The 24,588-nt window shown below is 46.2% G+C and overlaps 1 protein-coding gene and 1 pseudogene across 2 annotated transcripts in view; both read right to left on the bottom strand.

Annotated features, from left to right (window-relative positions):
* ZFYVE26 (zinc finger FYVE-type containing 26) overlaps positions 1 to 24,588 on the bottom strand; it is a 1,347,068-nt gene that overhangs the window by 689,890 nt on the left and 632,590 nt on the right. The window contains exon 22 of the mRNA XM_082275187.1: positions 364 to 540. Coding sequence (XP_082131313.1) covers positions 364 to 540 — 177 coding nt within the window. The remainder of the gene's footprint in view (positions 1 to 363; positions 541 to 24,588) is intronic.
* On the bottom strand, positions 7,802 to 19,389 carry LOC309569839 (annotated as a pseudogene). The gene is made up of 2 exons: positions 17,791 to 19,389; positions 7,802 to 8,125 (listed from the first exon to the last, which is right to left on the bottom strand). The product of its transcript is annotated as an uncharacterized misc_RNA (transcript).

Here is a 24,588-nt window from a genome sequence, read left to right as displayed (position 1 = left end):
ATTCTTTCTAAATTACATATTTCTCCATACAAATATCATGAAGACAAAAATGAATCAATAAATGAATCAAAAATGGTTCTCTGGATATAAAAATCACCATTAGCAAGTTTTAAACTGCAGCACTAGAATCTATTTTGAGCTGACATTTCTAAATAATAAATTCATTACAAGATGTCTTCATCTAAAATAAATCTAAACATTTGAAACTAAAGAATAACAATAATGTTTTAAAACGGACAAAAACAAAACTAAAATGTAAGAGCAGTTAGTTTGTATGTTAAATACAAGCGTTAATTTATTAGGGATGTCTGGCTTAGATACACAACCATATGCACTCCTGTCAAACATTTCTGGTTGGCTTACCTTCGATCCCATGTATGTGTTTCTTATTTCACGCCAATGCATTTCCAGAAGGTTGTTTTTAAAATGAAGTACCAAGTACTCTGACAAAAAATGTATAGCAAATATACATGGATCCTGAAGTAGAGCCCGCTCAGTGACAGCTAGCTGCAGATTCTGGTCATCAACCCTTTTTAATAACTGGATGAGAATAGGTAAAATAAAACACAACATAATTGCTCTCTTTAAGGATGTTTATGATCTAAAGTACACAACACAGTAATGACAGCAATGAAAACAAAACATGTAAAAGTATTTAAACATATGATCTAAAATCCACCTTTAGAAAAGTGATAGTTTTAAATGGGTCCACCCCTAGGGACATATAACCCCACCCACTCTGTGAGGCTCCAGGTTTTTAGCAAGCAATAAGAAGTGATCACAGGAGAGAGAGGGTAGGGTTCTGTGTCTTCTATATTACTTCAAGATCAGGACTTTACAGGCTAGTCAAAAAAAAACAAGATACTGGCGCAAAGAACATGGAATAGGCTTCATCCCATGGATAATGTTGTGTAATAGGGGAATTAAAAATCACAATAAGGGTGGTATAAAAAGTTTAAATTATGTCCTTGATGATGTTCCTGTGCTGGGTCCTTTAAATGGCTGCTCAGTGTTCAAGCAAGAAGGGGCTTGTGGGTTACTGGAGAGGAAACACATGCGCCATCTAAGTGTAGCACATCAAGCAATTTATTAGACAAGGTATACAGGTACTCACAATTAAATATGAGTTGAAGCATGTATGGCACTGTGGAGCAAATCTCCCTGTGGGAAGGGAAACATCATGATGGCATCTGCGGCTGTGGCTGGCGTGGATGTCTCTGATGGCTGTCAGTACTTACACTGGTCAGCGCTGGGTCTGTGCAGGTATCTGTGACGAGTACTTCCGGGTGCAGGAGGGGTTGCCAAGGCGACAAGTTTGCGGAGCATGCGCTCCTTCAGGTCTATCTGTGCCATGTCCATAGCGGCCTAAAATAGGGCTGGAGCGGTATACCTTGGCAACCTCCCCTGCACCCGGAAGTACTCGTCACAAATAGCAGCACGGATCCAGCACTGACCAGTGGCAGTACTGACAGCCATCAGAGACATCCACACCAGCCGCAGATGCCATCCTGATGTTTCCCTTCCCACAGGGAGATTTGCTCCACAGTGCCATACATGCTTCAACTCATATTTAATTGTGAGTACCTGTATACCTTGTTTAATAAATTGCCTGATGTGCTACACTTAGATGGCGATTGCGTTTCCTCTACAGGTTAGTCAAAAATCCCTTTATTCAGTAATTACAGACAATAGGATGCCCCAATCAATTAACTGAGGGGTGGTCAACAACTCAGGCAACACTCAGATGACGGCTTGAAGCACCTTTCAGCCAAAGTGTATTTTAGCAGAAGCCTAACCATTCAGCTGAGAGAATTTGGCCTAGAGAATGTGTGACTAGAGGACCAGGTGATTGCCTTGCAAATCTGGCAAGCAGATGCATGATACTAGAAAGCCCAAAAGACACCAAGAGAGCTAGTGGAATGAGCTTTTATAAGAAAAAGAGGAGCCCTATTCTTAAGGGAGTAGACCCTGGGAATGGTAACGTGAGAGGCAGGATGTCCATTTGAAGGGGACGAAGGGAGGACAAAAAGGGACTTCATTTGTCAAATAGAGGCCATCGAGTAAGAGCGAGGGGGAACCCCAAGAGACTCACACCACGCAACATACGACATCCACGTATGATGATAGATCTTTCTAGAAGTCGCTTTTCTCGCTTTAAGCAGCGTGTGGAATCACTGAACCAGCCCCTGTCCTTCAGCACCTGGCTTTCAACAGCCAAGCCATCAAAGCCAGCGACTGTAAAGCAGGATGCAAGATTGGCCATTGAGACAGTAGATCCTCCCTGAGAGTTAGTCTCCAAGGAACGTCTGTGGCTAGCCTGACCAGGTTGGCGTACCAAGCTCGGCGAGGTAAGTCCGAAGCCTCAAGGATGACCAGAATCCCTTCCGCCTCGATCCTGCGAAGAAGTTTTGGCAGCAACGAGAGGGGGAAAGGCATACATCAGCTGATACTGACCCCACGGAGCCACCAGCGCGTCTGTGGCATCTGCCAGAGGGTCCCGAGAGTGGGCCACAAAACTCTGCACTTTCCTGTTGATCCGAGAGGCTAACAGATCTACTTCTGGAGTGCCCCAATGAAGGCACAACTGCTGGAACACCTTTGGATGGAGAGACCATTCCCCTTGATCTAAAGTCTGTCGACTGAGGTAATCCGCCTGCCAATTTTCCACTTCTGGAATGTGAACATCGGAGAGACCATTAACAAAGCGTTCCGCCCACCGAAGAATGCCTGCCACCTGCAAGGCAGCAAAGACACTTCTGGTGCCCCCTTGGCGATTGATATAAGCCACAGCCGTGGCATTGTCCGATTTAATGTGCACTGGAAAGCCCTGAAGGTACTCCGCCCAGTGGACTAGGCTAAGCCTGATCGCTCTCAGCTCCAGAACATTGATCGGTAACCTGGATTCTTCCAGGGACCAGACTCCTTGAGCAGAAAGCTTGCTAAGACTGGCAAGCCGTGGTGACAACTGTCCAATATAGGGGGATTAAGGATTTTCCTTGTTTGAGCATCGGGGACCAAAGCCACCATATCAGGGACCCCCTGGTCACCTGGCTCAGCTGGATCTGGTTGTCCAGGTAATTTGGATCTTTGTTCCATTTGGTTAATATTTGTTTATTGAAACACATAAAAAGGAAGTTCCAATCAAAAACATTATGTGAACATAAAAAAGAAAAAAGACAATAAAAGGACTGAGTACCAATCGGGGTACAGTTCAAAGGAATAGTAATTCAAGGCCGCAGGCCAACTCTGGTACAAGGGAATACATAAGTGCAAATTCACCAAAAACACAGTGTTTCAGTGGTATTATGGTAAAAGGTAAAAGAATAGGAAAGTAGAAAAAGGAGAAGGAGAAAGAAGATCAGAGAGTGGAAATTGCAGGCCACAGGTGTAACCGATGACAGAGAAAGAAACTAGGCGAGAGAGGAGAGGCGAGAAAGACATTCCCTGTAACAAATACAGTACGACAATAGTACATATGACCATAGGCAGCTCATATTGTTAAACGCCAGAGGCAGCGGCATTATGACCCTGAGTAGAGTTGCTTGTGTTACTGCCTGACATGATGCTTCTGTAGCTAGGGGAAGATTTAAATTCAGCCCAGGGGGTGCATATCTTGGTGTGCTGGTTCAGGTTATCTTTGGATATGAAAGAAAGCTCCTCAAGTTGACATACGTCCTCAACTTTTTGTAACCATTGCTTTATGGAAGGTATAGTTGTCTTACCCCAAAAAACGGGAATGAGAGCCTTTGCCGTATTCAAAAGATGAGGGGTAATTGAGCATCTGTATTAACCCCACTGGTTTGGGGGTTCAATGTAGTAGGACAATCCAGGGGTCCAATGCAAGAATTTCCTTGGTAATCAAGAGTAAGAAGTCCAGAACTTCCAACCAGAATGGTCGTATCAAGGGGCAGTTCCACCAAATATGAGCATGAGAGGCAACGTTTCCACAATTCCTCCAGCATAATGGGGAGCTGGAAGGGAACATTTAGTGAACCTTTAGTGGAGTATAGTACCAACTGGTCAACAACTTGCAATTAGACTCAGCCATTTTAGAGGAAATAAAGGATGTATGGGCAAGAGCGAGAATTTTGTCCTTGGGATTTTGTCCTTGGGATTGGGATTGAAGGTCAGACTCCCATTTTAGTAAGAAATCTGGATATTGCTGTCCTTGTAACGCAATGAGAGCTTTATAGACTGGAGAAATAACATGCAGAGGGCGGTCTTTGTGATTGAAAATTTCTTCAATGGGATTCACATCAGAAAGATCTTGCAGAGGGTGAGGGGCAAGTAGTGAAGAAATCTGGTGATTTGTCGATGTCTCCAGTGGTCCATAGCTGAAATAGGTTTTGAGCCCAGGATATGTTGCAGGGATCTCGGCGCATTAGAGTGGATGACATGGTGCAACAACAGAGGTCCTCTGGGGGACCAGGCTTGACAACCAGCATCAAGGGAGCCAGGTACGAAATAATTGTGATTCATGAGAGGCATTACAGGGGAGTTGAAGTCACATGTGTGTTGTATATGTAGCATGTCCCAAACATCCAGGGTACAGATGGTCAGGGGTGAGGCAGATGGAGAAAGAGCTCTGGCGGTGAGAGGGATCCAAGGTACTGTAGAACGGTCAGCGCTACAAAGTTAATATTCAAGGTGAACCCACAGTTTGTTTGCAGCTCAGTACTTCCAGTCAGAGAGGCGGGTTAAAATTATTGCATGGAAGTAGGCTTTCATTTTCGGTAATGCCCTCGAGAGTGCTTTGACCGATAAAGCGTTGATCTAGCATTTCTGGGGTGCCTGCCCTGCCATACAAATTTAGATATTAAGGACTGTAATAAGGAAAATAATCCTACAGGTAACATCTGCAGTACAAAGAGGATACGTGGAAGAATATTCATTTTTACAATGTTAATCTTACCAGCAATGAGGCAAAAAGGACCATTTGCGTAAATCAAATTTAATATTGTTTAAAGCAGAGTTCCAGCCTAAAAATAAACTTTGCAGCATCAGTTAGAGTACAAAAACCGGAAAAGAATTGGATAATTAATATTTTTTTTTGTTTCACTTACCTTGTTTTAACAAAAATAAACTTCCTCTTCCTCCTTGTGCGGACACGGCCCCCGATGTCACTTCCTCCTTTGCATTGCGTCCTGGGAGATGAGCGTCATCAATCCCAGGATGCAATGCGAACGGCCGGCTGCTACTTTGCGATTGGCATTCTGGGTAGCCCAGGACCAGGAAGAGGAACACAGCGGGGGACACCACGACTTCAGATGCCGGAGATGGCCGCGCTCTGCAATCAATTTTAAAGGTAAGTATTTATCTTTATTCAGTAAACGTAATGTACTGTAATGTGGGGTTAGTGTTAGGGTAATTGGGGGTAGCTTAGGATTAGGGTGGTATTTTTAGCTCAAAAAAGTGTATGCGGCCGGAACTCCACTTTAAGAGGGGGGATGTAGTTACATTTAAAAAGTGAACGCAGACAGGGAGTAACATAGTTACATAGTTAGTGAGGTTGAAAAAAGACATCAGTCCATCCAGTTCAACCTATGATGTGTGTGTGTGTTTGCTTTTAACCGTACATTGTATACCACTGTATGTTGTGGTCTTTAAGGTGTCCATCTAATAGTTTTTTGAAACTTTCAATGCTCCCTGCTGATACGACTGCTTGTGGAAGAGAATTCCACATCCTTACCGCTCTTACAGTGAAGAACCCCTTACGCACTTTAAGGTTAAACCGCCTTTCCTCAAGTTTTAGTGAGTGGCCACGTGTCTTATTGTATCTCCTTACTCGGAATAGTTTGTTCCTTATGCTCGGGTCGCCAGTACAGTATTTGTACATTGATATCATATCCCCCCTCAATCATCTCTTCTCCAGAGAGAATAGGTTCAGTGCTTGTAGTCTTTCCTCATAGCTGATGTCCTCCATTCCCCTAATTATTTTTGTTGCCCTTCTCTGGACTTTCTCCAGTTCCAGCACATCCTTCCTGAGGACCGGTGCCCAGAACTGGACAGCATATTCCAGATGTGGCCGGATCAGAGTCTTGTAGAGTGGGAGAATAATCTCTTTATTCCTGGAGTGAATCCCCTTTTTTATACAACCCAGTATTCTGTTGGCTTTGCTTGCGGCGGCTTGGCATTGCATGCCACTGCCAAGCCTGTTGTCTACCAGTACCCCCAAGTCCTTTTCCATCCTAGACTCACCCAGAGGTTCCCCCCCTAGTGAGTAGCTTGCTTTCTGGTTTCTGGCCCCCAAGTGCATTACTTTACATTTTTCAACATTAAATCTCATCTGCCATGTAGTTGCCTACCCCGTTATTTTGTTCACGTCCGCTTGCAAGGTTTCCACATCCTGCATAGAAGATATTGGCATGCCTAATTTCGTATCATCTGCAAATACTGAGATTGTACTCGATATCCCCTCCTCCAGATCATTTATGAATAAATTAAACAGGATTGGTCCCAGGACAGAACCCTGGGGGACCCCACTTTCCACACCCGCCCAATCCGAGTACTCCCCATTAATCACCACCCTCTGTACTCTCCCCTGGAGCCAGTTCTCTATCCAGGTACTCACCTTATGGTCCATACCTACCTTCCTTAGTTTGAACAGTAAGCGTTTGTGGGGAACGGTGTCAAAGGCCTTTGCAAAGTCCAGATACACCACATCCACAGGCTTACCTTTATCTAGGTGGCAGCTCACTTCATCGTAGAAGGTTAATAGATTGTTTTGTCACGAACGATTTTTCATGAATCCATGCTGATTACTACTTATAATACCGTTTTCATTACTAAAGTCTTGTATGTGGTCCCTTAACATCCCCTCCAAAATTTTGCAGACTACTGATGTTAGGCTGACCGGCCTATAGTTACCCGGGATATATCTCGGCTTCTTTTTAAATATTGGTACCACGTTGGCTTTTTTCCAATCAGCTGGCACCATACCCGTCTGTAAACTATCCTTAAAGATCAAGAATAATGGTCTGGCAATCACCTGGCTGAGCTCATTAAGAACCCTCGGGTGCAAGCCATCCGGTCCTAGGTAAGAAAGATACCTAGGTATTTTAATCTGTCAGATTTCAATTGAAAGCGGAACAAGGGCCGGAGTGATTCAGCCTCAGAGTGGGGTACATTGAGGTTTAGAATTTCGGATTTGGCAAGATTTGTCTTAAAATTTGATAACAGTTCAAATTCTTGGAAGGCTTTATTAGGTTTGGGAGGGAGATACGTGGCTGCTGAATGAAAAAAAAAAAAAAAAAAAAATATCGTCCGCATAAGCTGCATATTTATGTGTTCCATTTCCTACTGTAATACCATGTACATTAGGGTTGCGCCTAACGGTAGCAAGGAAGGGTTCCAGCGAGATGGCAAAATGTAAAGGAGATAGGGGACATCCCTGCCTCGTACCATTGTGCAGTGTAAATGAATCGCTCAGTATGCCATTGATACGTATTCTAGCAGTTGGTTCAGAGTAAAGCGAGGCAATGTGATATAGAGCCTTTGGACCGAGACCAAAAAAAAAATTGAAGAGTGGTCAGCAGGTGGTCCCAGTCCACCCTGCCAAAAGCCTTTTCAGCATCGGTTAAAAGGAGCAGGGTGGGCTGGAAGTGAGTATGCACAAAGTGAATCAGGGAAAGAGAACGAAGGGAATTATCCCTGGCCTCTCTCCCTGGGATGAAGCCAGTCTGCTCTGCAGATCAATTTAGGGAGAAGGGGTAAAAGTCTATTGGCTAGAACCTTTGAATACAGCTTGACGTCCATATTCAGCAGGGAGATGGGATGGTAAATACTACAGCATATGGGGTCCTTATCGGATTTGGGTATCACATAGATATGGGCAGAAACCCGTGGATTTGGAGATGAAATTAGCATAGGCTGTCATGTGGGGGAGCAGTATCTCCCCGAAAGTCTTATAGTATAGAACAGTGTAACAGTCTGGGCCCGGGGCCTTGCCCGATGGCATGGCTTTCAGGGCATTGTGAAATTCCTCCACAGAAAAATCTGCTTCCAGTTTCCTAAGCAATTGTCTGGAAAGCCTTGGGAGCTTGGCCTGTTTCAGGTAGGCCAAGATCCGCAGGAGTTTTTCTGTAGGTGGCAGCGTGTGAAGATCCCCCTCAACACTGTACAATTTCTAGAAGTCACGGAAAGCCGAGGCTATTTGAGGGGATGTATGTACTAGGTCACCCTTTGGGGACTTAATCTTTGAAATAAACAAGACCGCCTTTTTTTCCCTCCGGGACCTGGCTAGTAGCCTACCTGGCTTGTTGCCCCACTCATAGCGTTTATGGGAAATTAGGTGAAATTTGCATTCAATATTGTGGTCTAGGAGCGATTTCAAGTCTTCCCTCGCCTGCGTCAATGCCTCCAAGTGTGACTTGTTCAGTGACATTTTATATGTCCTTTCTAAAGTAGCGACCAGGCGTAATCGTTCGGTAACTAAATGGCCGCGCTCTCTTTTTCCTTGCCCCAGGTTCCATGAGCCGCACCCTCATAGTGGCCTTATGGACCTCCCATAGCAACGGAGGGGGAGTGTCCGATGAAGCGTTATCTGCAAAATATTGCCGCAGGGAGTCAGACAATACTGTCACGTCCATGGGGTTAGTAAAGTGGAAGTCATTAAGCTTCCAGTTGTTGGAGCGAATGTGCAGAGAGGGCAAGGTCAAACTCACCGATACAGGAGCGTGTTCAGAGATTGAGGTGCACCCTATAGAGGCTGTTCGCAAAAGAGGGAGATGGAAATGGTCTATGAAGATATTATCGATCCTCAAATAACAATTATGTGTCCTGGAAAAATAGGATTGATCTCTCATTTTTGGGTTGAGAAGATGCCAAGCGTTGATCAATTGTAGATCACAGAGTTTTTCTTTACAAGGGAAATCTTTTTAAAAAGCATAGTAGAGCGGCCCTGAGAGGTGTCTGTTGTGGAAATTTTGATTTTAGTTTAAATAGTCATTATGTCTCCCAGTGTCGGTTTTACCGATAATCGCTATTCACAGCGATTATCACTTTAACTGTCATTGTAGGAAAGACTTGCTGGTGAAAATCTTCCAATGGATGAGATGGCAAAATACTTGTAGTAAAGAGAGTCCATCGCATAGGTCTATGTCTGCGGTTCAGGGCCCTGCGCTGCTGAGATATGTCTGTGATATGGAAAATTCTTATTTTACCAAGATTAATAGATAGCTCCTTATAGTCGCATTCGATCGGTGTGACTGGGGGGGGGGGGGGGCTGCTGCTATTCTCTTATGCAGATAAAACCTCATCATCTGGAACAAATAGAATGGTCACTATCAAAATTGGTTTATATATATGAATCATGTTTGATGGAAACCCACCAACAAGTAAGGAATACATGTTTTATGGATTGACATGAATGAACAATGAAAAGCCATGTGCTTCTTCGTGGCAGTTGAGCCTTTTGTTCATTCCTGTCCATCTATGGGCGTGTACTCCACAGTTTCTATTGTGCTTTTTGAATGTATACGTATCTGTGATTGGTGGCCATGAAGCCACTCCCTGTAACTCACTTGCTTGCTGTAAATAAACAAGCCCTGCTCAGAACACATCAGAACTCAGAAGGAGGCACACACACACACACTCACACTCTCACACACACACACACACACACACACACACACACACACACACACACACACACACACACACACTGACACACACAGACACAGACACAAGCTCACACAGCCATTTAAGAGACACAAACTCACACACACAAACACTTAGTCTTACACAAATGCACACACATACATATCCAATGGAGAGAGACCTGGCAGATGGCATCAAAATGACCCAGCACGTTTGTTCCTTTCTTTGTCGCCGAGCAATTGGTAAATCGTTATATAGGAGAGCGGCGCATTTGTACTTTTCAGTACAAGCCCTTTTAATTTCCACCACAGTAATGGCGAGCTTGGTAGCCTAACAGTTCCTAGCGTTCTCAGCGGACAAACAGGAGGGAAGTGAGTCCAGTTTTGTTAAAACAAAGGCGCCGTGTGGTAAGACACTTCATTTCAGTTTTTGAAAATTTGTTGTTGTTTTAAACCAAGGCTTACTTTCTTTGTCCGCTGTGGAAGTTAGAAACAAAGCTTAGCAAAATAACCTTTTCATTTGCAGTGTTCGCTCTTTTGTGTAACAATGGGGTTATTTCTATTAATATTTGTGGCTAGGGATCAGGTCTGTTAGTTTCTCAGTTAGTACATCCTGGGGTTGTGAGATATATGTGTTAAATATTGCCTTGTAACATTCTCTGTTGTAAAATCAGCTTTGTTCGATGAGATAACAATATATTATCGATGGTTTGGGCGGCAGATTGGTTGGTGTGTGTGCTGGATTGGTTTTTGACGGGAACTCGTTTATTAGTGAAACTGGGTTTTTGCTTTGGACTCTGATGTTTGAATTGAGCATAGAGCAGACAGTTTTGGACTGAGTTTCTGTTTTTAAGTAGCAGATTGTATTGTGCAGCCCCAAAACCAGCATTTCCACCAGGATAGCTATTGTCTCTGAAAACAGCTGACCCTGTAAAACCTGTTTTCCTGTCTTTTGTTGTTGTGTACGAAGAAGCACATGGTTGCTCAAACTCTTTGTTTTGTGCAACTCTTTTGTGTGGGCCATGTGCTCGGATGGCAGCCATTTTGTCCATGTGGTTATGATGTAATTTCCTTTGTGTGGACCATGTGCTTGGCAGCCATTTTGTTAAATGGAGTTGAGACCCATGTGGCTGAAATGCTATTTTGAGCTTTAATAAACATTTTTCTCTTTTTTGGTAGTTTTAAAAAGCAACTTTGTGATGTTATTTTTGCAATGTATTTCAGTTTAAAAGTAATGTTTTTTTTTCATTTTGATTGAAATCTGGCATCTAGGAAGATTTTCTTACAGGATCATTGCAGTGTTTTTTTTTTTTTCTAGCTAGCTTTGTTCATATTTAGCACAGATATATACATATCCAACCCCTTCAGTTTTTGTTTTTTTTTGTGTTTTTGTCTGTTTTTCAGGGGTAACAATTTTTTTTTTGTTTTGTAAGTTTTTGGTTAAGCTGTTTTTGTGGAGTGACTGATATTGGATTCAGTTTTTAGGGTTGTTTTGTACTGAGCGGTTGTTTCTCACAGAGATAGTTTTCGGTACTGCAGGTTGGATTTTAGGTAGAGAAGTTATACTTTCCAGTGTGCAATCAGTAAATTTTTAATGCAACATCAAGGAATAGACTGAAGCCAAGATTTGTATAGGGAGGACTTTCATTGTGCTTTCGGGGTTGTTTGGCGGCACGGGTTAGGTCGAAACGAACGTGTGTACTTTGAGCCGTCTATGTGAAACGGGTGATTGCGACACGCTTGTTTCAGCCTTCAACGTGTGAGGAGTAGATACCGAAACCTGCCCAACATTAGGCCGTGTAAGATAACCGGAAGTTGGGGTATGTGTGTGGGTTGATGAGCTGTATAGCCGTACGAAGCCACCGGGTTGACGTCTTCTAGCTGACCGGCGCGTTAGTCCGGAAGCAGGCCAACACTGTCCAAGTTGGCACCTGACAGTGTTGCTTCTAAATCAGGTGCAAAGAAAGCGATTCAAATCGTCATGGTTAATGGTTTACCCATGCAATGGGGGGTAACACAGGTCCCCCAGGCTAGCCAAACAGTTTTGCGGTACATGAAGTCTGAGTTTCTGGCTCGGGCCATGAGACCCCTCAGGAAGGGGAATAACCAAGGGAAACAGTTGGTACATCCCTTTTTGGAAGGTGTTTTTTATGTCTGGAGATGGGAGGAGTTCATTATTGAATTCAGAACTAGGCTCCAGGCAACAGAGATGCTAAGTGTAGCGCAATTGTGGCTTCAGAGATCTATTACGGTCAATCAGCAAGGCGTGCATGAGGCGGGTTCAGTCCGGAAGAACCGCATTATGTACACTTGGCCTGATGAGATAACCGAGTCCAGCGATCTGGTGAGAGAAGTGGAGGAAGCTCTTCCTGGGCTAACTTTACAGAGACGAGCCAGATCCGCTGACACTGAACCTGTCTCTGCACTTTAATCTCCGTTTTCTTCAGTTCACGGTGCAGACTTTGATACTGGTAACGCCCTCCCACCTCACAGTGTCTCTATCTCTCAACAGCCTGTCATAACAGCTGAACCCTCTCCTTCTAACTCAGTGGCAAACTAGAAGTTCTTTTTACAGGTCTGCTATGGATGTGGAAAGTCAGGGTACATCAGGCATAATTGTCCTACCAACCCGGCTGGTCCATGGGGTAAGTGGCAATTTATTCCGGAGGATCCGGAAAATTCAAGGTAGGTATGGTCAGAAACGACTATGACTTATCATAGGGCATTGATAAACCGGTGTCAGCTCACATCCTAGAGGAATTAAAATAGCCCCTCCCTTGCCTCGCTGACACCGATGCAGCCAAAACGGTTTTAAAGTCTCAAAAACCTAGAGGCAAGGTTCCCCTTCCAGGGAAGACAACTCCCACTGTAGGTCTCACAGGCCAGACAGTGTCAGTGACTGAACCTCTCTATTGCAGGCTAGGCCAGCTTTGCATGGAGAAGCTTGTTTTTTTTTTTTTAGGTCATTGCATTTCTCTGGGTACCCAACATCTAACCACTCAGAGAATGCAGACATTGAAGGACCCCCAAAGTCCTCGTAACCTTAAACAATGCACTATTTTGGAACCCTGCGTCTCTTCTTCCTGTTAAGGATGAAGAGAAGGGGGGAGAAGGCCGTGCAGAAAAATGGTAATTTTCAAAACTTTATCTCGCTCTCTTTCTCTTTTTCTCTCTCTCTCTTTTCTCTCTCTCTCTCTCTCATCAATTTCCAACTTTAGTAGGAACAACACGATTGTCTTTCTTTGATGGAGTGGCAATCAGCGGCTTTCAGTCCAGTGAAGGAGACCCCCATTCCAGACGCTAACCTTTTTGTCGATGGTTCCAGGTACTACACCCCAGATGGTAAGACATAGAGATCAGGGGATCAATTTCTATACAGATTCGAGATACGCTTTTTGGACTGGCACATGATTGTGGTCCTGTCTGGAAGGCAAGAGGGTTCTTGACTAGTTTGGGGAGGTCGGTGAAACGTGCGGGGTTAATAGAGCTGTTCATTGCCTTTTGCTTGCCACATGTGATAACCATTCTGAAGGTAAAGGCTCGTACTACTGAGACGACTATGGAAGCCAATGAAAATGCCTTGGCAGATAGAGCTGCTAAGGAAGGTGCTCTGAGCCCTGTGACAGAGACCCTGATGCTAGCCATCCCCTCTGAAGAAGCTGCAGTCCCAAGCGGAAGTGCAGGAAAAGAGGAGATGGATGGTTTTGGGGGCTACACAGGGTCCAGATGACATCTGGGGTCTTGATGGTAAATGGTGTTTACCCAGATCTCTTTTTCCAATGATGGCCCACTCGACTCATTACCTTGGGCACCAGTCAAAGATGGTTATGTGTGCATAGGTGGAGGAGCATTGGATTGGCCCTGGCTTTACTACCGCAGCCGAGAAGGCACCCACCCAAACCGGAATATCCCTTTTAGCGCATTCAGATAGACTATCACTTTGCCTGGGAACGAGCGTGTCTTGGTCTGTCCGGATATGTTTTCTGGGTGTCCAGAGGCTTGGCCCGTGCACAATGCCATTGCCACTGCCACCACGAAAAAGATCCTGTCTGAGATAGTTTGTCGCAAGGGGGCTGCCTGGAACGATCGAGTCAGATCGTGGATCACACTTCACTGGTCAGATCTTTGCAGAGGTATGTACGGCGCTTCAGGGATTAGCGGTAAGGTTGAACGGCTGAATAGAAAGAGCCACGGCTCGAATGTTTTCTCATTGCTCTTTACCCCAACAGGAATGTCCCATGGGTTATCACCCTACAAAGTTTTGTTCGGGAGCCAACCAGAGCCTGGATTGTGATTTCCTCAGCAGCTGTCATTTTTACATTCTCAGCTGACGGGGTGGGTGCAGTCCTGGCAACGGGAGCTCCAAAAGGTCCATCATAGGGTTCGGGAGTCTCTCCCGGACCCTGACACGATAACCGGTGTACATTCTGTCCAAGCAGGTGACTGAATAAACGTCAAGGGACGGGATTGGAGCAGAGGAATTACCAGGTTCAGCTGACAACGCCGACTTCCTTGAGGCTCTGGATCCATGCCAACCACTGCAAAAAGCTGCTCAACTCCATCCAAGAATGATAATGAGGAGTATCATTTTTATTTACATATTTAGCAAGTGTGTTTTAGCAAGGGTAATGCATTTTCAGCTGGCCAAGATGGCAAAACGGTCTAATGGCTGGGTGTGCTCCAAACCCCCACCTAGCTATTACACCCCAAGCAATGGCAGACGTTCGTATCATCATGAAGACAACCAAGAGACACTTGTGCACAGAACTTAATGACACATTCCTAGAGGGTAACATCAGTTATAGTTTTAATGTTAGCTCTGGCTCCTGTTCTTTTCTGGTCAATACAATTTGGGTATCGGGACAATCAGGTAGTCCACGGCTGGGCTTTAATTTTAGTTTTGGCACTGGAACTAGATTTGTAGGATCTACAACCTGTGGGACAGGTATAGCAGTCATCTCACCAATGAAACTCCGGGTGTTTTTACTGTAGGAGAAAATGGTACTAGATTTTATGTTAGCTTCCAAGGGGGGTTTCTGTAGGGGAAGACTGCTGTTCCAGTATAGCAAACACCAGTGATAAGGTCCAAGCCCATATGGATAAGGCAACTTCATTGCAAGGCAGAGCCAGACCTATAGCTAATGAGGGTTGGAATCCTTTTAATGCTTTGGGAGGTTCTGGGGATTTTTTTGTTCTCCATTGGATCTTGGTTGAAGGAAATAGAAGTATATATACTTATGTTGTTCTTATTTCTATTCCTCCTATATGGTCCTGTTTTCTGGTCAACCGAGTCACCAAAGATCGAGCAGATGACCTCGTCCTGATTGCTGAGACGAAACGCCCCAAGATTCCGCCCCTGCATCCGACGCCAAGGACTCCAGCCTGACCGCTGGTCAACGCATCCCATCATCTCATGCCGTCCCTCTGAAGTCCTCTCCCGAAGAACGGAACCCAAGTGTCGTTTCCTTTCGATGGATTGTTTTTACCCGTTATCTTTTTTCTTTTTATAAACTTTTTGAAATGGATTGTTTTTATCGTGAGAAGAACTGTTCTGTTTTTTTGGAAGAAGAAGAAGAAGAAGAAGAAGATTCATCAAGGGACACATGGGAGCATATGACAAAGAGGAGGAGCTGTTGTGGAAATTTTGATTTTAGTTTAAATAGTCATTATGTCTCCCAGTGTCGGTTTTACCGATAATCACTATTCACAGCGATTATCACTTTAACTGTCATTGTAGGAAAGACTTGCTGGTGAAAATCTTCCAATGCATGAGATGGCAAAATACTTGTAGTAAAGAGAGTCCATCGCATAGGTCTATGTCTGCGGTTCAGGGCCCTGCGCTGCTGAGATATGTCTGTGATATGGAAAATTCTTATTTTACCAAGATTAATAGATAGCTCCTTATAGTCGCATTCGATCGGTGTGACTGGGGGGGGGGGGGCTGCTGCTATTATCTTATGCAGATAAAACCTCATCATCTGGAACAAATAGAATGGTCACTATCAAAATTGGTTTATATATATGAATCATGTTTGATGGAAACCCACCAACAAGTAAGGAATACATGTTTTATGGATTGACATGAATGAACAATGAAAAGCCATGTGCTTCTTCGTGGCAGTTGAGCCTTTTGTTCATTCCTGTCCATCTATGGGCGTGTACTCCACAGTTTCTATTGTGCTTTTTGAATCTATACGTATCTGTGATTGGTGGCCATGAAGCCACTCCCTGTAACTCACTTGCTTGCTGTAAATAAACAAGCCCTGCTCAGAACACATCAGAACTCAGAAGGAGGCACACACACACACTCACACTCTCACACACACACACACACACACTCACACACACACACACACACAGACACAGACACGAGCTCACACAGCCATTTAAGAGACACATAAACTCTCACACACAAACACTTACTCTTACACAAATGCACACACATACATATCCAATGGCATCGAAATGACCCAGCGCGTTTGTTCCTTTCTTTGTCGCCGAGCAATTGGTAAATCGTTATATAGGAGAGCGGCGCATTTGTACTTTTCAGTACAAGCCCTTTTAATTTCCACCACAGTGTCCATAATGGGGTCAAGGGTCATGTTAATATCCCCTGCCAGTATAACCGCCCCTTCAGCAAAATAAGCTGTTTGGACATAGTTTGGGTCAGAAAAGAGGACTGATTGCGATTCAGACTGTAGACGTTTGCCAGTGTGCAACGGGTGTTGCCTATTGTAGTGGAGGGGTAGTTCAATCTACAGGGTCTCCGCTGGTAGACAGGAAAACAGGTAATATTCCAAATAGGCAGGTACAGCATGCAACAATCCAGGTAGCATTATACCATTCTTCCCTCCCAAAGACTAGACGAAACATAGGCTGGGAGTCAACAACAACTTTTATTCACAGGCTTTCAGTATTTATGGGATTCTCCATGCAAGGGGCTTCCCAATAGTCATTCCAGGGGCTGTACAGCAGCGGACCACATGGGGGACTGAATATTTGTACCTTGAAACAGGCAGTCTTTTAATACACACCCCCTGCGGAGAGATGTCTCCAGTCCAGACGATTGTCTGTCATGAATCCACACAATTAGACACAGAAACAGGAGGGGGGGGGGGGATGGGGGGAAGAAGGGCTGTAGCATTACATTACAAACACTTGGTTCTTAAGTGTATATACATGCAATAAACATAATGCCTACACAAAGGACAATATACAGTGGCTGTATTTGCCACAATGCTCCCCCAGAACCAAGCCGGCATACACAGTCTAATCCTAACGGATTGGCTTGGGGATGTCCGGAGGAGTACTCACGGATCATTTGTCAATGTCTGTTTGCCTGGATAACCCGTCAGCATTGCCATTCTGTTTTCCAGGGCGGTAGTGAATAGTAAAGTCATACGGTTGTAACGCCAAACTCCAGCGCAACAATCGGGCATTGTCCCCCTGCCACTCGGTTTAGCCATACCAATGGGTTGTGATCCGTGAGTAGGGTGAACTGTTGTCCATACAAGTAGGGCTGAAGCTTCATTCCCTGGGGAGAAGCTCTCTGCTCAAGTAGGTTACGGGTTGTTCTCTGCCATCTTCTCCAACCGGGCTCAATACTGTTCTTAATCCAAACATTGAAGCGTCTGGACCTCAGAAGGCCAGTAGGTCTCCGTGATGTTGGCCTGGGATCTGGACTGGTAGGAACGCTGAGGGCAACTGGCCTAGATCGTTCCCCAGTAAGATGTCGGTGGGGAGCTCCCGTATCAACCCCACATCAATCAGACCTGACCTGGCACCCCAATTCAAGTGGACCCTCGCAGTGGGTAGTCGGTGTACTGCTCCCCCTGCCATCCGTACCACTGCTGAGCCTCCGGTTCGGGCGGCATCTGGGACCAGGTGTCGCTTGACCAAGGTGAGAGTGGCTCCCGTGTCTCAGAGACCTTGTGTGGGCTTTCCGTTTAACTGGACCGATTGTAGATGGTGCTGTTGGTTCTCCGTAGCGGCTTGCACCTGGTTAGCTTCATGAAGGGTACCCCATTGCTCCTCGGTGTGTTTGAACCTGGGTACGACTGGGGGAACCTCTGTGGGATAGTAGGGGACCGTTGTCCGTGCCGAAAGGGGTGACCCTGGTCGGATTCATGCAGCTTGGTTTCTGCTCCGGGTACAGTCTTGTCGATAGTGCCCAAACTGCTTGCACCTGTGGCACTGTACCCCACTGCGGGACGGGTGTCTGGTGTTTGGAGGAGTTTCGCCCCGTCTGTGGTAGTAGTGGTCCTGTGGTGCGAGCCTGCCAGGTCACAACTGAATAAGCTTAGTGGATGGTAGATTGGGGAACAAAAGCTGAAGTCAGCTCCCAAAGGTCGTTGCCCAAAATAAAGTCTGCGGGTAAATCCTGCATCATGCCCACCTCCACATTCCCATTCCCCGCTCCCCAATTCAGGTGTACCTTGGCAGTGGGGATCTGGTAGATCGCTCCCCCGGCTACACATACTGCCACACACTCCCCTGTGAGGTTGCCCTTGGGTACTAGGTGGTTGCGGACCAGCGTTATAGTAGCTCCAGAGTCTCGCGACCCCTGTACCTTTCTCCCCTCCATCTGTACCTCTTGTCGGTGCCCTTGGCGGTTGTCAGAAGCCGCTTGGATAGGGTTGACTTCATGTAGCATACCCAGAGGTTCCTCGGTGGAAGCTGGGTCCTCGGGTACTCTGTAGGGTTCCGCTTGGGCACAATGAACCGCTGCTCGGTTGTTGGGTGCCGGGGTATTCCAGCTGGGCCGTGGTTGGTTGCGGGGGCAGTCCCGCTGCATATGTCCCTGCTGGTTGCAGGTGTGGCATCGTATCGGGGGCGAGCCTGATACCTGGGGGTGAAGGTGTTATCGCTTACCCCGGGCGTGCTGGAACGGCTGCGGTTACGGCTGGTACTGGTGCTGTAGGTCCATAGGCTGCTCTTGGTTGAGTGCGCTGTTCCCTCCTGGTATCTTGGAACTCATCCGCTAACTTGGCTGCGTCTTGTAGAGTGTGTGGTTTCCGATCTCGCACCCAATTTTGCAGATGCGCGGGTATCCCGTTAAAGAACTGCTCCATTACCATTAGCTGGAACAGGTCTTCTAGGGTGTTGACTTAAGTAGCTTCCAACCATCGTTTTGCCGCTCGTTGTAGACGGTGCGCCCATTCTGTGTGAGTGTCCCTGGTGAGTTTTTTAATATCTCGGAACTTTAGGCGATAGGCCTCTGAGGTAATCACATACCTAGCTAGAATGGCCTGCTTCACCTTGGCATAGTCTGTACTGTCCTCGTCGGGTACGGCACGGTATGCCTCTGCTGCGCGACCAGATAGTCTCCCTGCCAGTAGGGGTACTCGATCCTCTGCACTGATATTGTGCAGGTGGCATAACCTTTCAAAATCTTGAAGGTAATCGTCTACCTCGCCGTCGGTTTCGGTATAGCTTTTAAACGCCTGGTACTGAATCTTGGGCTTCCCCTGGGTAATGTGGACAGGCGTTGGAGCTCTCTCCCCGGCTCGCTGACTTGCTTGGTGTTTGACCACCAGGTATTCCTGTACGTCCACCATCAGCCAGTCCAGTATTTCTCTTGAGTGGGGCTCTGAGTAGTAGGCCAGTCTGCTCTGTAGCTCCTTGTCAAATTCGCTGCGTTCTGTCTCCTGTGGGCCCGCTGCAGGGGTTGCTCTGTCTCCCTCCATGAGCTCTGCTACAAGGGTCGCTTTTGTTTTGTGGCTGGCGTTTCCCCCTCCGCTTGCAATAATTCCTTCAATGTAGTTAATTTCAATGCTGCATAGTTCACCTCCATTCACCAAGCGTTTGTATACTTTGACATATTTCCAGAATGCTGGTTTTATCCGAATGGCTCGTTCAGTTGTGCTGCTGCCTCTCCTCTTTGTTTGGTAGTTACTGCCGATCATGGATCTGCTGTGCGGTTTGCAATCCCGTCGCTTGTCACCAGTTGTAGCGGAGGGGTAGTTCAATCTACAGGGTCTCCGCTGGTAGACAGGAAAACAGGTAATATTCCAAATAGGCAGGTACAGCATGCAACAATCCAGGTAGCGTTATACCATTCTTCCCTCCCAAAGATTAGACGAAACATAGGCTGGGAGTCAACAACAACTTTTATTCACAGGCTTTCCGTATTTATGGGATTCCCCATGCAAGGGGCTTCCCCACAGACATTCCAGGGGCTGTACAGCAGCGGACCACATGGGGGACTGAATATTTGTACCTTGAAACAGGCAGTCTTTCAATACACACTCCCTGCGGAGAGATGTCTCCAGTCCAGACCATTGTGTGTGTCATGAATCCACACAATTAGACACAGAAACAGGTGGGGGGGGGGGGGGGGCTGTAGCATTACATTACAAACACTTGGTTCATAAATGTATACACATGCAATAAACATAATGCCTACACGAAGGACAATATCCAGTGGCTGTATTTGCCACAGCTATAGTAGCCTTAAGAAAAGGGCCGTGATCATCAGCCAAAATTTCACCAAGCTGGAAAGAGGTGTTTTATGAAACCCAATTGCAACCCCTTTGGCTTTATAAGTGGAAGGCAAGCTATAGTGCCAAGAGGGAAAATACAGTGATGTGAGCTTAACATTGGTGGAGTGGATGAGATGGGTTTCCTGTAGGAAAGTAACAGAATAGGAAACCTTACAAAGTTCCCGCAGCACCTGGTGGCATTTTGTCGGAGTGTTTAGACCCCTAACATTGTAGGAGAGTATCGTTAAGGTAGCCATTGGGTTCATATAAAACCTCTCTCACCTCTGAATTTACACCTGGGCCTGCTGAATAGGAGAGGGGGGAAAAAAGAGAGAAGGCAAAAAGACAGTGAAGAAGAGAAGAAGAAACTAAGCAAAAAAAGAGACATGAAAAGAAATATGACAAACAATTGGGATATAAACTGTATGCACGCAATTGGGATATAAACTGTATGCAACTGTATTAACAGCAAGGGTTCCCTTGGGGGATGGGGAGGCCAGGCAGCTAGGCCGAACATGAAGGCAGGTTCAGGCCGAAAAGAGTAGGTGCCGCTAGCACTCCCCACACCCAAAAGGAATGAGGAGAAGCATAACAAGTAGAAAAAACATGTGGCAAAAAAGCCTAACTGAGCTTGACAGCAGAGGCCCGGTCTAGAAAACAAACTGGAATTAACCAATAAACTATATTAACCTCTGGCAGAGGTAAAGTCAGTGCTAGGATCACATCCTGGAGAAGCAGGTAGATAAGGTAATAACATGGTGACTCAACTGAGTGCTGCAGGCAAGGGTGAAGCATGCCCCACCGGTTGTGGGATCAAGGAGAAGCAGCACTGGATTTCTGTGAAGACGACGGTGTTGATGTGTTGCCTCTTTTTAGACGGCATTATGCGCCATGGAGACTCCGGGGTCACGGCATAGTAACTTAACCAATTCAGCCAAGGTTTGTGACACAAGGTCAATAGTACACACCCCGCCAGGGAGTACATATTGCGGGCCACAGATTCCGCCTTTCTATCCACCAGATCCTTAAATGACGGGGAATCCTCCACTGGAATCATGGTAGCTTTATTCAGTCTGGAGACTGGAGGGTCCACCGTAGGTGGTACAGTCCCTTCTTTATAAGGGACTCCTCAAAGGGTTAGCGTCTAGCAACCCGCTTTGAGCGGTCCCACTCTTTTTTTGACCAGGTTGTCAAAATACATGGTAAAGGGAAAAACCGTTGCCGCTTTGGATGGCTTGTGAGTGCCAAATGTAACCTGTGCCTCAGTCACATCCTCCATTTTCAGGGTCTCACGCACAGATACAACTAGTGCGTCCACCAGCGCCTTTCCAGGCAGAGGGAGAGGTGTTATCCTCACTATCAGGAGATAGGGCGTGAGGCAGTAGACCAGGCAGGGAGACCCACGTCTGCAGTGGCTGAATCAGATTCAGAATCTGACCCATCAGTTGAGGCAGGGGTAGACAGGGGTGGGGGGCGTTTTTTGTTACTTCGCTCCTTAAATGCCGCCTCTACACGGGACACAAAAGATTCCAGGACCACCGACCGTGCATCTATGGATTGCTGGGATCCGGAGGGCCCTGCGGCCTCCGAGAGGGGGGTCAGGTGAGGAAACGTTTTCCACAGGGTCCATGTCGCAGCAGGGAAACCCGCAGAAAGTTTAAAAAAAAAAAAAAAAACATGGTTTTTCAGGAACGTCCCACCGCGCTAAAGCGCCCCCAAGAGGTCAGGCACAAAGCACTGAAGACCCTCAGCAGAGAGAGAGACCCCCCCAGACTCACCACCCACACCAGAGATGCACCAGGTAGGCCCACTAGGGAATAGGGGGGGCTCCACTGCCAAAAAAACGCCTCTAGGGACTCCAAAAACATGGCCGCCATAGATTTTCAATGGGGATCCACCGAAAAAGGGCTACCAGGCTACAGAAACATGGCCGCTGATCCTATGCAGCACATGGTCTACAAATAAATGGCGGCCCTACGCGGCCTGCAGAGCTTCTGGGGGCCCCTGAGGGGACCCCCCCCCCAGCCTCCTGGGTGGAATCGACAGGTTGGGGGGCCCTGGTAGTGACAGGTGAGTCCCCCCTGCACAATCAATTGTCCAGTCAACGGTGACGCACCCCCCGCCCCCCATTGTCGGCATGATGCCCGGTCCCAGCCCCCAGGGTTAACTGCAAGTGCTCCATATCCCCAGTAGGGGGGGGGAGGAGGGGGGGTGTGTGACAGGACAGAGGGGAATCCTGGGGGTCCGACCGTCCTAGGAAGGGATCCGCGTCCACCCCAAAATCCGCCAGGGGGAGAAGGGGGAACAATAACTCACCATACCTGGAACAGGCGGGCGCCATCTCCTGACAGAACCCCTCTCTACGAAGTGGGGGGGGCTGTCGGCCAATAGAAAGGCTGCAATTTGAGCCTAGACCCGGTCGTGTGCCACCTGGTGAGACATTTAACTCACAGGGCCAGTCCCTGTCCGGTGGGACCTAGCGCGAAGCTGGGGTCTGCACGCACTCGCTGGCTGGCTGGGGTGACCCCTGGATCTATATATTCAGCCCCTCGCCCAGATCCGGCTTAGTTGCTAGTAGGTCTCACAGGAAAATAAATCCGGAGAAAAAACTAACTAGAAAATGTTTTTTTTGCCAGGACCACAGATCCCAACAAGGAACTAGGTCCATACTCCTGACTAGGCAAATTAAAACTGACATCCTATAGCAGAGAGGGGGAGTATTCCTCCTGGGACTGCACATAGGTGTAGCCAGACCTTTTTTTCTGCCTAGTGTCCTACTCTTGTAAGGGGCAGTATAACCCTACTGTTATGAAGAACAGAGACTGCATCTGTCAATGAAAGATAGAGAAAATGTATTATATTATAATTTATGATTTCATGTTTCAATCTTTATCATACCCGGGATGTCTACTAGACACTTGTTTGGATAGATTTAAGTGAGTTATTTCGCAGGCCTAAAATATAAAACCGATTTCCATGCAAAATAATGTACCGCATTTAGATCAAAAATTCTGACATAATCAGACCGCCAGGGAGGTTAAAGTGATAATAAGACCGCATTCACACTGCAGCTGCATGACTTCTGCACTACTTCGGGGGCGACCTGTGAAGTCCCGTGCACCGCGACTTAGGCGCAACTTGCACGGACTTCATATAATGAATGTCTATGCAAGTCGCTCCGAGGTTGCCCCAAAGTAGTACAGGACCCCTTTTCTAAGTCGGAGCGACTTGTGTCGCTCCTATTAGAATGGGTCCTGTAGCACTGCATGGACCACGACTTGTCAGGCTGACAAGTCGCTTGACAAGTCACGGTAGTGTGAATAGAGCCTGAAGCTTAATTTATTGATTTTATTTTTTAAATTAAAACAAACATGGTCTACTTTTCCGCTCTGTGCAATGGTTTTGCACAGAACAGCCCCAATCTTCCTTTTCTGGGGTCCCCTGCCGGCGCTCCGGGCACCTCCTCTTGGGCAAGTGCCCCCCCAGGGTAAGCCACTTTCAAACCGGGCGATTGTGCCCCGCCCCCACCCACTACAGCTCTTGGCTGACAGCAGCTGAAGCAAATGGCTGCCGCTGCTTTCAACTTGGTCAGGGAGGAGGGAGACAGCATTGAGATCCACTGCTCTCGTGCACATCGCTGAATCAGATCAGGCTCGGGGGGGGGGGGGGGGATGGGGAGCTGGGTGCCTCCTGCAGCACAAAAGGTTTTTTTACCTGAATGCATAGGTTGCACTAAGTTTAAAAAAAAACCTTGAGGCTTTAGAACCACTTTTACGTGATTATAAACCCTTACCTTGTAAAGCAACCTATTTGGTTAAAAATAGAAATGAAAGGCAAAACATTGTGCGTAGATCTAGAAAAAAAAATATTATAAATACCTTTTTTCCCCTTTTATATAAGTGATCACATACCCTGTCTTCAGCTGCATAAGAACTGGAGGAGAAACAACTGCACACTGAACTTCCCAGTGAAAGGCTCTGCAGGAGGGGCGTCTCAGGACAAGTCTGATCATTGGAGGATAGCAGGTTGAGTTTCCAGCATAGCTAGAGAACTGAACATGATTTGCTCTCCATTAGTGTGTTGAGTTTTTAATAGCAAGGCAGAGGGACTGGCAGAAACCAGGTGTTTTACACAAAAAGAGCAGTACAAAGAGAACTGGATTTTTTTTTATACAATTACATGGCACAGCAGGCACATATCAGGAATATAAAAATGCTGTGTTTAAAAAAAAAAAAAAAAAAACTATATAATAAATGTTATACTAGTAAGTATTTGTGTGATCTCTCTTTGCACATATCAATACAAATACAACCCCAAAAACAAACTATCACGTGACTGTGATACAAGACCTAACCAATCTTATTGTTTGATATTGTAAACCATTAAGCAAAAACAGGTATCAGATCAGGTGTTCTGCCTTCTATTGTTACATGCTTGTTACAGGCTGCTGACTCATAAGGGTAAGGGTTCTTTTAATGTGCTTTTTAATCATTCCCATTTACTTACAGGTG

Source organism: Pelophylax lessonae (assembly GCF_965119305.1).
Source record: "Pelophylax lessonae genome assembly, chromosome: 13".
Taxonomy (NCBI): Eukaryota; Metazoa; Chordata; class Amphibia; order Anura; family Ranidae; genus Pelophylax; species Pelophylax lessonae.
The sequence above is the reverse complement of the archived record's forward strand: the minus strand, read 5'-3'. Positions and strand labels throughout refer to the sequence as shown.